This window comes from Crocodylus porosus, unplaced genomic scaffold (assembly GCF_001723895.1).
Source record: "Crocodylus porosus isolate Cpor-Errol unplaced genomic scaffold, CroPor_comp1, whole genome shotgun sequence".
NCBI lineage: Eukaryota > Metazoa > Chordata > Crocodylia > Crocodylidae > Crocodylus > Crocodylus porosus.
The window spans coordinates 16,717,702-16,732,820 of NW_017728920.1; the positions used below are offsets into that span (position 1 = coordinate 16,717,702).

The 15,119-nt window shown below is 38.4% G+C and overlaps 1 protein-coding gene across 4 annotated transcripts in view; it reads right to left on the reverse strand.

Moving 5' to 3' along the window:
- ANK3 (ankyrin 3) overlaps window positions 1-15,119 on the reverse strand; it is a 380,097-nt gene that overhangs the window by 78,879 nt on the left and 286,099 nt on the right. For all 4 annotated transcript variants that reach the window (XM_019538622.1, XM_019538625.1, XM_019538623.1 and 1 more), the window contains exons 27-28: window positions 6,157-6,381; window positions 2,861-3,015 (exon numbers count right to left, since the gene is read on the reverse strand). In XM_019538622.1, coding sequence (XP_019394167.1) covers window positions 2,861-3,015; window positions 6,157-6,381 — 380 coding nt within the window. The remainder of the gene's footprint in view (window positions 1-2,860; window positions 3,016-6,156; window positions 6,382-15,119) is intronic.

Sequence of the window (15,119 nt, forward strand, 5' to 3'; positions counted from 1 at the left end):
GGACTCTGGGACCTCCTGGCAGAGCCCACCCCAGGCAGCACAGGGAAGTGGGGGCCAATGGGGCCTGGACTGAGGCAGATGGGGCTGTCATCCTGGGATGTTGGGGTGGGGGGGTCAGTGATCAGGGGGACCTCAGGGGGGGTCGGGGTGGGGCTAGATGGGGCAGGGATTGGCGGTTTTGGGGGGCAGGCAGGCCTGCTTCAGCACCAGGGCAGGGGTGAACCATAGGGCCATCTCTGTGGAGGACCCAGTCTCTGGTCACCTCAGGGCATGGTCCTGGACCATGCTCTGCCCCACTTTTTTTCACTGAGGGCTTTTTTGACCCCTGGATATCCAGGGGTCTAATTTTGCCCCCATTTTCTTGTTCCTGCACATGCCTCTTGCAGCGTCTCAAACTCCTTCTGGACGCATCCACTGAGTCCAACTCTCTGTGCAGCTCAGCTGGAACAGGGCAGGAGTGGCTGTGGAGCTCCGCCTGCCCAGAGAGTTTAGCAGGGGGGAGGAAGGGAATGAGAGGGGAGGTGACACTGAGCATGGAGAAAAGGTGGGGAGGGAGACTCTGACCCATTCCACGGACTCAAAAAAAAAGTCTCTGGCTGCAGCTCCTGTGCTGTGGTCCAAAGTGGGGTGTGACTGTGGTACTGAACCCCTTTGGATCTGCCTCTGCTGTGCACCCAAAATGCCAAATTAAGTTAATAGAAATTGGGCAATTGTAAGAAATGCTAAGGAAGTTGCTGATCAATGAATTTTCTCTAGATTGGCCACTAAATACAGGTAATAGGGGAGCCCAATTCAAACAAGCTTCTGCCAAATGAAGAATAATTATATATTACATAATTTTTCAGCTAGGGAGAGATTTTACACTGGGACCTGTATTTATTCAATCCCAATTCATTTCATACATTTGTGGTATAGTACTGGACTGCACTAATTATTATCTGCTTCAGTTACTTTCCTATTATGAAATCTATTGAACTTTGTGTTTCCAAACCCATCAACACTAATTTTAAGTGTTCTTTCCCAAGTACCTCTTAGTTATTGTTACATTTATTTGAAAATAAACCTTCTCAATAAAACTTCTCCCTAACAAATGGATTTTTGCTGCTGCTATTCATTTTCATATGCTTCTACACTCTATGTTCTTTCATAGAACAAGCCATTCTTCCATTCCCCATTTCTAAGGTCCAAAAAAAAAAAAAAAAAAAAATCAATCATCAATCAAAATGCTAATCTGTGCTATACCTCAAAACAACCAGGAAACCAACCACAACACTGTCCTACTTTTCTCCCTGCTCTTTATTTTATTTATTACTTAGATTCACCTACTCTAAGAAATGGCTGTACTGTAGAATGCAAATGGCCAAGCAGAACCTTGATCATTTGTGTCCGGGTGATTTGAAACCTGCTTAGTTCACAATGGGTTGCCACTCTGCTGTTCATTGCTGTTTTTACTACAACGAGGGCATCCCCTAAACTCCCCTGGCTGCAGCACACATCTGCATTCCAACTGGGCACCCCTTGAAGGGCACCCCTTGAAATAAAAGTTGTAGCAAAAGAACGGAGCACCTCTGCAATCCTGTGCAGTTATTTACTGGGGCTATACATTTCCTGGCTAGTTCACAAACTCTCATATTTGCAGCAGAGCTAGGAGGAGAACCCTGAGAAGTATCTGGGTTCTACTTGTATTAAAGCTGGTTTCATCTAGGTTACTCTGGCTGCTGCACTGTACATTCTGGTCATTTGGGTGTAAACAGTCCCTCTGGTACTCATGGGTGTAAACATTCTTTCATTACAACTGTACCCAAATCAGACTGTGATTTTTCTATAAAAAACACCATGACACAATCAGAACCCAGATTCTGAGATATTTCAGTCATGGTCAGATGTGACAGAATAGGCCCATAGAACACCATCAAAAAACACGTCAAAATATTTTGTAATATGAAATTCATAGTTGAAAACCTCACTGTCTTCGAAAATACATTAAAATGCTTTAAGATGCCTCCTCCTCTGAAAAATTAAGACTGATGTTTCACTTCCAAATATTAACCAGTTTTGACCTATGCTAGAGATCCAACATCACTGGCAGTTCCTGAATGCGTATCCAAAACTACTACCACATGAACATATCCCAAACTGAGTTGGAAGAACAGAAAATCTGTTGAGAGCCTTTGGCATCCCTGTTGCAGTGAGCCTGGCTATATGGCTATAAGACAATGAAAGTAGGCATCATACAATGACATAAAAGATCTGAAATACCTTTCAAAAATAAGTTTTAGTCCTCATGATTTTGAGGAATAAACTGAAAAATGTAACTTGAATGCAACCAAAACTGGTGACATTTGTTTGAAGTAGCAGACACCCCAAATTAAAAGTTCTGAGGGACTCTTTAATGGATTACTTCACACCAGCTGCTCTGGAAGCCTCCCTTACCCCTGTTGTTCCCTTACCAGTAGAGGACTCTTGTGGGCTCAAAATCTAGATGTGATAAATACAGCTCCTATTTGTGTGTCTTTTTGTCTGGATTACCTTAATTTGGTTCTAAACAATAAAAGTATTCTTTGATGCATGTAGAATGGTCTTTTGAAATATGCACTTCAATATGTTACTGCCCCTTAAGTTACTAGGCAGCATAACCATGTAAACTCAGCATGACTTCCAAATAAAGCTTACTGCTATGCCTAAAGGTGTTAACACTAACACTGAAGAATTACTCCTGGCAATTACCTTACTCCAGCATGTTTTTCCCATGTGCTTTCCACAAGACAAATAGTAAAGATCCTATTTTTATATTAACCTGTTTTCTACCTTGTCACAATTGTGCAGAAAAAAATTGTTAAAGCTTTGATATAGTGTTTACCTTCATCCATGCCATTAAGTATTTCATTTAAATCTTCATGTTTGCTGTCATACTGGTGCTCCTTCCATGTTTCACCATTTTCACTTCGAAGGACAATTAATTCTCTTTCCTTTCCTCGCATTGATCCAAAATGTGGAATTTCCACTATAACAGGGCTAAACAAACAAGGAATTTATATTACTTTTAATTATATAGTTCTACACTAATGCTGGTTTTATACAGATTAAATCCTCAATAAAACTATATGCATTTTATAATAAAAAGAAACTTTATGGTAAAAATGATTTCAAAACGGCCAAAGCTGCACAATCCTTTACAATTTAAATTTAAATACATTGACATGTAGTTTAATAATCTGATCACTTGAGCAAGAATTTTGAAACAGCTGCTTACATGGAAAGTGGATTGAAATTAAGATGAATAAGCATCCATATTTCTTTATCCTGAGACAAAAGAGCACACATACCTCTATTGACTTTTAAATGGCACGGACATAATCAAAGGAAGGATTTGGCCAGGAGCATTTAAAGGGACAATCAGTCAAATTCAGAGAGGCACATGGGTGTGTGTGTGTGTGTGTGTGTGTGTGTGTGTGTGTGTGTGTGTTTGTGTGTGTGTGTGTTACACACACATGCTGTAGGGCTGGCTCTAACATATTCACAGAGAAAAATGAAGGGGAAAAATTTTTTCCAAATCCTAATATTACTGTTTCTTAAAATTTGAAAAATCCAGTAAATTATTCACCAGTTCCTTTGCATTCTCTGTACATTCAGGCTAATAAACTAGATGGTTTGCTACCAGCCAATTTCAGTTTCTGGTTCTCATACATGAATGCAAGTTTGTAACAGCTGTGTCATAAAAACTGCTAGGAAATGGTTAAATGCTCTCAAAATTGTTTTCTTTCAGTTTAAACAACAGCATAAATACATTGGTAGTAGCTATTTTAAAGCTGTTTTTAAGGGTAGGAGAATAAAACAATACAACTGAATGACCTGACAGTACATCTTATACATAGGACTTCAAGCAAGTAATTAAATGATAACTGAATAATCAAAAGAAACTGCTGTTCTTTTCAAGTGTCACTACTCAGCAAGACAATATTTTTACTGAACATCTTACAGACAAGATAAGCATTCTAAAATGTGCTAAAGCAAATTGACCGAAACCATTAAATAGGTAAATAATTATGGATTATGCAGCTTTAAGACATTTAAATAGACAGTATCATTATTTTCCTACAGAGGTTGTAAATTAGAATGTCACCTCTATACAGCAGCTCAGTTAAAGGTAACATCAGAAGATGGGAAAAATAATAATATAAAGGACTGTGCAACCATCAATCAGTCATTTTATTATGTAAGTCACAGAAGCAGCCCTTGTTAATACACAAAATATTTTTAAATGAACCTGTTTACACTAAAAACCAAGGCAACTCGAATTAGACAATGCTAATTTTCATAAAAACAGTAAAAGGGAGAATATTTAATAAATCTCTTTAGAAGCTGTATAAATTCTAGAATTCTGTTATTCTCATCTTAGTCTTTTGACTGGTGATACAGATGGTATATCCCACAATGTATGGTGGGAGTATATAAAAAATTCAAAGCATTGTTGCCTAAGTTGGTTATTTTCATGTGCATATCTCAAGTTAAAAAATACAATCTTACCAAAACTAACATTTTAATACAAGCTTTGCAGGTTAATGTATCAGATACTGTCTCTGTAAATATTTAGGAACCACACAATTTTGTACATGAAGATTAATAGTAGTCAGTGAGAAGGTATTAAACAGGTATTGAACACAGAACTCTAACTCTAGTATTTTAAAAAAACTTAAGAAACTAAATTTCATAAGAAAGTTTCACAGGAAACTCAAAAGATGAGAACATTTACTGCCACTTTCTGGATAAATATTGCAACCTCTTTGAGTATTTTATGTTTTTCAAAATGCACCAAATTTTATGTTTGATATTTAATTTTACTCATATCTACTGCAGCTTAAATGGTTAAGATTTCTCCACAGTTATTAAATATTATTTATTTAGTGATTTATTTTTCCAGCCCAGCCCATTGTTACACATAGGGACACTATGTAAAACTATATACGACAATGCTATTCCTGAAGTTGATCACGTCAGAGCCTGTAAATACCTTCTCTACCACAAAAGTTGAAATTAAACGACTGTCACTCTATATTAAAATGTAATTGATGCAGTTGAAACACTTGAAATTTAAAAAATTACGAAAGCACAGAAGTTATGAAAACAGAATGCTTGCAGTGAATTTCACATGCCTAGAAGCACAAGATAGTTACAGTAGCAGAGCTGTAGTAAGTTAAGCCACTATGATATTCTTTCAGTGACATAAATCAACTGAAAGCTTAAGGAAACTGAAAAAGATTATGGGAATGACAAAACTTGGAAACAAACAAAAACTTGGAGACATTCTGTATCTTTTCTGTAAATATCCTACCCAATAAATTTTGTTCCTTGAGGCCCAAGCTGCAGGATTCGGCTAACCAAGCTCTCACCCTCATTTAGAGGGGGAGGATTGGTAGGAAGATGCAGTTTACTGAATAACATCCATGCAGCAGGAAGAGAAACAAGAAGGGGATATTAGGAACAAGCTGTCATTCCTGACAGAATCAGCAGTTTTTACCAGGGTGCCATTTAATGGTAATGAACAAAATTTATAATTAAAAAAATACCACATCATAGTGGATTGTTTCCCTTAATTTAAACTTTAAAAAAGTCAGATCCTAGCATTTGTAGAAAATGATGCTCTATATTAAGTGCTCTAAAATCACATTGGTGGGCATCTTCCATTAAAATAGGCAGGAGTCATACACATGTCAAGTGGAAAACACAGCCCTACATTTGGAAACTGGTGGATGATTTCAGCAAACTTCCTTATGAGTGATATTCGTCAGGACTTCTATTCAGCCTGAGGGCCAAATCCTGTCCTTGGAGATATATTTATACACACACACACACACACTGACATGACTACATTTGACTTCAAAGGGTGTTATTTATGATAAGCCAAGGGCAAAATTTGGCCTTTTACTTTTGGCCTAATGCTTCCATCATCACAACAGCAAAATTTCATCCAAGTCAAAGAGCACGTTTCCTGGTTATGAACAGTAGGATCAAGTCTCATCTGCAGTGTAAGAATTGGAGGCCTACCTTAAAAGATCAAGTTAAGTAGATCCAATAAGTAGCTACTCAGATCCTCAAGGTAAAGAAAATGAAAGATGTAACATGAATATCAACAATGAAATTCATAGAATAACTCACCCTAAAAACTGGGCACCTGCAGGCCCCATTTCTACTAGTCTACTGGCTAATCCTTCTCCTTCAACCATTGGTGGTGGGCTGGCCAGTTTATGTCTCTTTACCAATCGACAGGTGATGCGGGTGGGTGCTGTACATTTGCGCGGTGGAATAATAATTCTCATTCCATGATGGCGACTACCCCTCATTGAACCCCCACGTGCATCAACCATAAAACTAACCAGAAAACTGTAGAGAAAAGGAGATTGTCATTAAAATGGTCAAAAAAAATCAAGAAAGCGTCATTTAACTCAGTAGAAAGTGAAGTGAAATCAACAATTATGAAGAAAGCAACAAGTAACACTATCCTTAAAGCAAAAAACACACTCTCTTCCAGCTAAATTCTGAAGGTAATTTTTACCAGGTTTCTTCCTTAAATTTATACTTAAATTTTAAATAATAAACAAACAAAAAAATCCTATTGGTCTAGTAAAATGATTGTGAAAAATCCATGTACTACTGAATATTTAAGGTTAAAGAGTAAGCATATTTAAGTTATTAGTGTCTTTTAGTGAACTTAAAAATGTTATGCTATGTTCTATAATGTAAAATAATGAATTCTACATTCACAAAAGAACCAGTTTTCCATACTATAAAGAAAACACACCTTCATGTTTTAATATCTGGATCTCATTCCTTCTAAAGGATATCATATATCCATTTTCAAGGAGGCTTAACAAGCTTACAGAATAAATGCCGCATATGATGAGCATAATTATTACATGGTTTTGGTAAATATGCATGAATCAGAATATTAAACATGTCGTTTCCTGTAGACTTAACCCTACTTAAATCAATTATTTTACCACATCATATCAATATGGATGGCTGTGAGAAAACAAATTAACTTAGAAGGAATATTATGACCTTTCCCCCCAGTGTCTTGGATTTCTAAAGAGTTTTTCCCAGTTTCTGTATCTTTTTTAATAATTAAAAGAAAACTAGTTTGCAATAACATCATTTTAAAACTGTATGTTATATTTAAAAGGGAACTCTAATTAAATACACAGTTTAATAAATTATAGTCTACCGCAAATTCAAAAAACACATCTGCCTAAAAATCTAGGTACCCTTGACAAAGATGATAAAACAATAGTAAAAAAAAAAAGAAGCTAATCTCACAGTAGCCAATGGGCATTCAATGTTATCTAAAGGATTTGATTACTGATTTTACATTAGAAATGAATAGAACTTGTGTTTTTACTCACTGACTCTGAAATACCATCCTAAGTCTCCATACCATAAGCGCTAAAACATAATGCAACATAAACGTATTGCGATTTTTGGTTACCTCTTTGTTTTCAAATAGAATAAGCAAAATGGATTTAAGTGTTTGGTTTACGGCTTAGAAATAAAATAGTTGCACAAATATCTCTTATTTATTCCTGGTGAATGACCTGCAAAAAATGGAGTAGCTGTTAATTCCATTACATAGCTCCCATCTTGTCTATGCTACTGCCAGTAGTTCCTACACTTAAGTATCTTAATCCTTAACAGTGGCATAACTAGGGCCAGGTGAACAGAGCAACTGCCCCAGGTGCCAACGTGGAGGAGGGGGTGAAAAAAGCAGCATCCATGCAATTGCAATTGCAACTGCAATTGAGATCTTGGCAGCAAACTGAAGTCATTGCTGCCCCTGCATCCTGCGTGCCCTGCTGATGCTTAACAGAAGAATCCATTCAGTTTTATAGTTTACCTTTTTCCTAAGAAGAAGAGTCACAAATTTAGTCCACATAAAGGTAGAACCTTCTGTATTACCCTGGAAAAGCCCACACAGTTCATCAGGAGCTAAAAGTGACAATATTCATACCATACTGATATTTTATTTTGATTACTGGCAAAATATCATAAATAATAGTAACAAGTTATGGAGCACCTTGGCAAATAATTCATGGAAGATCTTTCCATAAGTTCACTGGGAGGTCACAGTTCTCAGAAGAATACTTGACCAAATATTAGATCTGCAGGTCATTAAAAATTCCTCCAAAAATCTTATAATACTGGGATAATAATTTATTAGAATATAGGAATAATAATTAAAATTTTAAACTATTAAAATAATCCTTAATATTAACCACTTATCTTATACTTCTACTGTATTTAGGTAAGGAACTCTTTTACCAAAATCTGTATACTTGAATGCACAAAAATAAATTTTAGTATCTGTTAATACATTTGTATTTTTTGATTCTCTAGTATTTGATTATTACAATCACATAAATAAGATTCTATATCTCGTCTTTAAATTGGTCTTTATTCTTTTTGTACCTCCCATATTTAATGCTATTGAAGAAAAATTACAACTAAACTAGAACTCTAGACTATAGACTAGGAAATTTATTGGCTATGAACTTAGCTGAATTTATGATTTAAAGTCAATAAGAGAGTATCTTTTTGCTAACAGATGTTGAAATTTGCTTTTCTCCTTCCTTTGGTTATAGAACATTATTTATCTTTCATAATGTTTATGCTACTTTTCTTTCCTATAACTGCTTTTTATGGTAGATAGGATTTCACTGAGCCTACCAGGGAAATGTCAATGGTAGGCTCTTCAAAGCAGACAGGCAGCAAGCCAGTTGCTGACTCGCTGTGAAAAGGTTTCAAGGGGTATGTTAACATTTACAAAGCAAAATAAAATATTAAACAAGGGTACTGTATGGACTCCTTACAGCTTTGCTGTGTTTTCCTAAGTTTCCATGTTATGGACCAGCTACGAACATAGGGCCAAATCAGACAAAATATACATATATGAGAAAAAGACAGGCAAGTAGAACATAGGTAATGTGTCCTGTTCATCTATAACTATGGAGAGGTATGCTTGGTGTATATTCCATAGAGAAAGCTGCAGAAACTATTCCGTGGCTAAGGATCTTTATCAATGAGTTTTAGTGAGGATAGTCCTTGGCTTGATTGCTTCACATCTTCTACAGATAACATTGTTCTACACTGCACTACAGGTGGGAAACTGTCCTTTGTGTCTGAGTATTTTAAATCAGCTTGTAACCAACATAATGAAAAAACTAATTTATATAAATGGTCCTACACAAAAAGTAATGTTAAGGTGTTATTCACCGGACTAATATGCTACACCTAAACAGGGAATAAGTGACAATCCCAGGCAGCCAGAAAGAGTACAGAATATGAGCAAATACTAAAATATCAGTAGCCATATTTTAAAGGTATTTTTAAAGGTCAATACTTCAAACCATTTTAGTTTTAACTGATGGAGTCAAATGCCTAATGATCTTTAAGAATTTAGCCTTAAGTCTTGTGTCTACACTGCAATCTGTAGTCTGTAGTACTGTATAGGGAATCCTGAACTAGCTTTAAGTGAGCTACCTTAGGTACCAAAAGAAAACTAGCCACAGTAGCACAGAGCTCAGCACAGGCTAATTTCCTTTGCTTCTTGGCAGTCAGTTTTCTGGACATCCTCTTAAACAGAGACTGATCTTTAAAAACATTATCAAATACAAGAAAATATCATTATTACCAACAACACATTTGTTATTTACTCATTTCATTTTCAAAGGAGCAACTTCCCATTTTAAAAACATAATGTGGATATTTTCAAACAATACTTCATGCACAGTTTCTATCAAAAGGATTAGTAGCTGATGTTTACGTAAATTAATGCCTGGCTAATAATAGAAGCTACAGTATGATCTCTAAAACACAAATCTAAAAGCTAAACAACAAACGTTCTACTTTAATTACAGAAAGGGATGAGGATAGATGTGGATGTACTACAAACATCTACACAGTTTGTGGAAAAAGTTAACATAAAGAAAACAAAATGAGGATTCACAGAAAGGACATAGTTATCACCTTGAATCATACTGGGGAAGTGGAGAGGAATAGCTGTAAAATAATTTAGAAAGCAAAAGGGAAAAATTAATATAAGATAATTAGAAGCAAGCAACAGAAAATGTCAATAAGCAAAGGAAATGTAGCAATCAGAAAAATAATGAAAGCAACACATTCAGGGAGCAAATTTAAACATTTTTTAGCTTTTGTTTTATATACCACTTGTTTGGAGATATGCTGTACATTGTGTGGGAAGTGGGCGGGGAAACATTTCTAAATGCACAGTTACTTTTAAATAATGTCTCAGTAACTTCCATTAGTACCAATGCAAATTGGATGAGTGCAAGTAGAGCCAAAAAAGACCACAACATACCTTAAAGAAAAAACAAAAATCATGTTGCAAATTCTTTGACAAAATGGCAAAAACCTTGCTTCATTATGTATGTTGGAAAATCAGCTATTGTGCTTTTACGCAGCTGTTAAATTTTCCCATGACTACATAGAAGGAGTGATATAGCTGGGAATCTTAAAAGGATGTAACTTCCTTATATGACATTAATAAAACTGCTCCTGGAACCAAGCTTTTAACAGTCAAGAGCAGGGTTTGGCAACCTTAGTCAGTATAGGCTGGAGCCTGCAACCCAGTTGTGGCTGTGGCCTAGATATCTCTGCCCCGCTCCCCCGAGTGGCCAGCTGTCTTTACTGATTCTTGCTGCTGATTCCCAGTCCCTCTGCAGCAAGACAAGTGCACAAACCACCATGCAACAGAGGGAACACAGCATGGCGTAGCTCCATGCCACTGATTCCCTGTGCCAGACTGGATCTCTTTGCAGGCTGGATGCAGTCTTCAGGCCCTAAGTTGTTGATCCCTGGTCTAGACAGACAAGAGTACATTATGCTTAACCTGACACATGGTACATTTAAAAATCTACAATCCAAATTTCTGAGTTTCTTATTACATTGTTGAACTCACTTTCATTGTGCTAAGGAAGAAAAAGGATGAAAAAGTGCAACATGAAACAGAAAAATGAAATTTAATAAGGCATGTGTGAAGCATTACATCTGGGCTAGGGACAGATATTACACATAAACTGGATTAAGTGATCAGAAACTGGTTTAAACTTGCAACAGAACAGATGTTCAGTGCACATAAACCAGTTTGAGATAAGCTTGGTTGAATGTAGTATCAGACTTAACTGATATCGTTCATGCAGTGTCTGACCCAGACCCCTTGCTGGCTTAAGATAACCCAGACACCCCAGCATCTCGGCATGCTCTCTGGGCTGGGCAGGGCTCTCGGCTCCACAGCAGGGCTGGCCCCTCTCCTTTGCTCCCTGGCTGGAGCTTGGCACAGACTTTCAGGCACAAAGCATCTGTCTGGCTTCTCCATGCTAAGTAGGGATTATTCCCCACTCCCCTCTGCCTTACACAGACACCTCAGCATTAGCTAGCAGACCATGTGCTGGCTGAAGTCTGGGCTGTGAGAGAGGACAGAGGCAGACCTGCATTTTGGAGGTAATTAACAGGTATTTAACGTCCTTCTTTGGAAGAGCAATTTAAGAAAAGGTTCATTAGTTAATGGAGAGAGGCTTTGTTTTCTTAATGAGTTAATAAATACTTAGTTAGGTGTGATAAACATTCCCTGCTGGGCAGCTCAAAAGAGGGAGGAATAATCAGAGCATCCTGTCATGGCCTGGCCACACCCACCTCAGCTCTGCCCCGTGGAAGTAAAGGGAGGGCTGCTCTAGTGCCCCCCTGGCTTCTAGCCTGAACCATTTCAGGAATGTCTTTGCATTTCTGGGATGTCTGTCTGGGTTAGAAACTAATTCAGCCTAGTCAGACTAGACTGACCTCCAAAGATTGAATCAATTCAGGCTTTTTGAATGTCTGTCCCTAGCCCTAAAAAGCTTAAGGCAAAAGAACCTGGAGAGTTTACCAAATTTGTGCTCTACTACTGCACAGATTTGTGATTTCTTGGTGAATTCCAGGGTAATATAGTACTCACTAAGTACAAAATTCAAAGCATACACTAGCAGAAAAAACATTTAAACTCACAAAAAACAATTCTGGCTTAAAAGAAGGAAGGTTTGAAGATTCTAACATAATGCCAAAATTCCCTCCTATCCTCAGATTCACTGATATGGGGCTAGATCTTCAACTCCTTGAATACTTTTTCAGTCAAGTAGAAACATTGTGCAAAATTTATATCTCTTCTGAGTGTGTGTAACTGAGAAAAAGTGATAACCAAACTTAAGATGACTGTTTTTCCCTAATCTGACAGCTATATTTGGACAATATTCTGTAGGTAAAAGTTTCAGAACAGCATTCTATGACTGAAGAGGAGTGCTAAGTATGTGAAGAATGCCATTGATATTGGGATGCAAAATTATCCATGATTTCAAAGGTAACTGATAGAAGATCATTTCAGATGGACTACCAATACAAAATGGCATCAGAGAGACTTGGTGGGACAAGTCAAAGGAGTGGATTATTGGGACAGAATAGCTTCATTAGGAAGGAAAGAGATGGGGACAAAGGTATTGTCTTATATACCAAGAATTTATATACCAGTTCTGAAATTCAGGAAAAGGCAAGGAAAAATTTCTTGAATGCCTGGAAAATAAAAGGGAAAATGAATAGGAGCAATACCCATGTGCAATATACAGCCTTATTACAATGAGGAGGTGGATTAGCATCCAAAAGGCAGGTACTTTAAGAACCCATACATCTTTGGGGCAAGCAATGTAGCAGGACAAAAAGGTTCTGGAACAAATTATTAATCAACATATAAACATCTGAAAGATAATATGATGAAATATAACCAACAACATTCCTTCTAAGGAGTAACCGTCCATGAGTGCGCTGCCTCAGTCCGGCATGGGACACTTACTGAAGGGGGCTGAGGGCTGGGGCCTGGGCCCAGAGGCTGGAGTTGAGAGGCCAGGGGTCAGAGGCTGGAGCCGAGAAGCTGGGCGCCAGATGTTGGAGCCGGGGGCTGGAGCACTTTCCCCACATCTGGGGGGCTGCCAGCCCCTTGCAGCAGCCTCCATCCCTGCCTTGCTACTCCTCACAGAGCAGCCACTTCCTGCCCCAAGTGAGGCTTCGCTGGCTCCAGGACACTGCTCCGCTGCCCCGCATTTCCTCAGGGAGTGAGGAGGCACATAGCACAGGGCAGGGAACAAAGGAGTGTCACCTACTCCCCAAGGTGTGGCAAGGCAGGGATAGAGGCTGGGGTGGGGGGCTGGCACAGGCTCCAGAAGCTCTGGGGAAGTGCTCCACTCCCTGCCCTGGTGCCACGTGCCTCCTTGCTCCCCGAGGCAAAGCAGGGGAGCGAAGCACTTCCCCAGAGCCAGTAGAGCCTGCACCAGGCTCCTGCCCCCACCTCACCTAGGAGCTTACCTTCAGCTCCTCTCCCAGTGCACGGCCTTGAAAAGGCTGTGCGCGGCCAGACTTTTAGTTGTGCACAGCCACACAAGCACGCACCTTAGAGGGAACCTTGATAGCTAACACAGATTTATCTGAACAAATCCTGCAAAGCCATCTAACTGACTTCTTTGATCTGGTAACTATGATGCAGGACACAAAGGAAGTAGATGTGACTTTAATAAGGCTTTTTAGTAATCTTGACTTCAGTAAGACTTTTGATACTGTCCCAAATATTCCCATCAGTAAACTACGGCCCAAATGAAATCACCATCAGGCCAATTAAAAAGCCACACACATAAAAAGTATTTATCAATCATCTGCTGTCCATCTGGAAATTTATTACAAGTGACATCCTACAGAGGGCTGTCCTTGGCCAGGTTTTGCTCAACTCTTTCCATAATGACTTGACTGATGCAAATAGAGTACAATTATACGAGTTATTTGTAAGACCAGACTGGGAGGGTTCGAAAGCACTTTGGCTAACAGGATCAAATTCAAGATGATCTTGGTAAAGTGGAGAAATTATCTGAAATAAAATTAAATTCAATAAGGGCAAGCGCCGAGGACCTTTCAGAAAGAGAAATTAAATATACAATATCAACTATGGAATAACTGATATGGTTGTAGAACTGCTCAAAAGAATCAGGGGTTATTGTAGATCATACAATACTACAATAAGAGTCTGTAATATGATGCTGTTGCAAAGATGTCAAATTTATTCTAGGATGTATTAACAGGAGCATTGTATGTAAGACAAGAAAGGTAATTTTTCTGCTTTACTCAGCACTGATATGACCTCACTTGGGGTATTATGTCCTGCCATCACATTTCAAGAAAGATGGGGACAGTTTGGAGAAAATATATGGAGAGTTCAGACGAGAGCAACAAGAATTGAGAAGATGTTGGAAATACCTGACGTATAAGGAAAGAGAAAAATTTGTAGAAGGGAGGATTAAAGGTAATGTGGTAATAGTCTTTCGATATATATGAAGTTGCTGAAAGAAGAGCAGTGATCATTTATTTTTTATGTCAATTAGACATGGGGCAGGAAACAAATCAGTATAATTAACAACAAAATGATTTAGGCAATGGAGGCTGGAAAAGGCTATGTAGGAAGGGTGTGAAATCTCTTTCACAACAAGTTTTTAAAAGCAGGTTAGACAACTATTTGTCGATAGTCTAGGTATACAGATTCTGTGTTAGGGTAAAGGACTGGACAAGATTAGGTTCATTCTAGCCCTATGATTCTATGATAGTGGGTAGACTTTTGGTCTTAATCTCTTCCTACTTTGTATTTATGTTAGCCACAAGTTAACTAGGTGCTTTGCTAGATCAGGGTTTCAGAATCCAACTGTAAGTTCTTACCTACTTTTTATATTTATACTTTGTTTAAGCACATAGAATTATAGAATCATAGAGTTGGAAGGGACCTAGACAGATCATCGAGTTCGACCCCTTGCCATGGGCAGGAAGGAGCACTGGGGGTGGGAGGGGTCATAAGACCCCAGCCAGGTGCCTCCAGTCTCCTCTTGAAGATTTCCAGGGAAAGCGAGAGCACCACCTCTCTGGGAAGCCTATTCCAGGCTCTGGCCACCCTTACAGTGAAGTAGTTCTTCCTCATATCTAACCTAAACCTATCCTCCCTCAGCTTGTGGCCATTGTTCCTGGTGACTCCAAGGGGGGCCCTGGTGAACAGA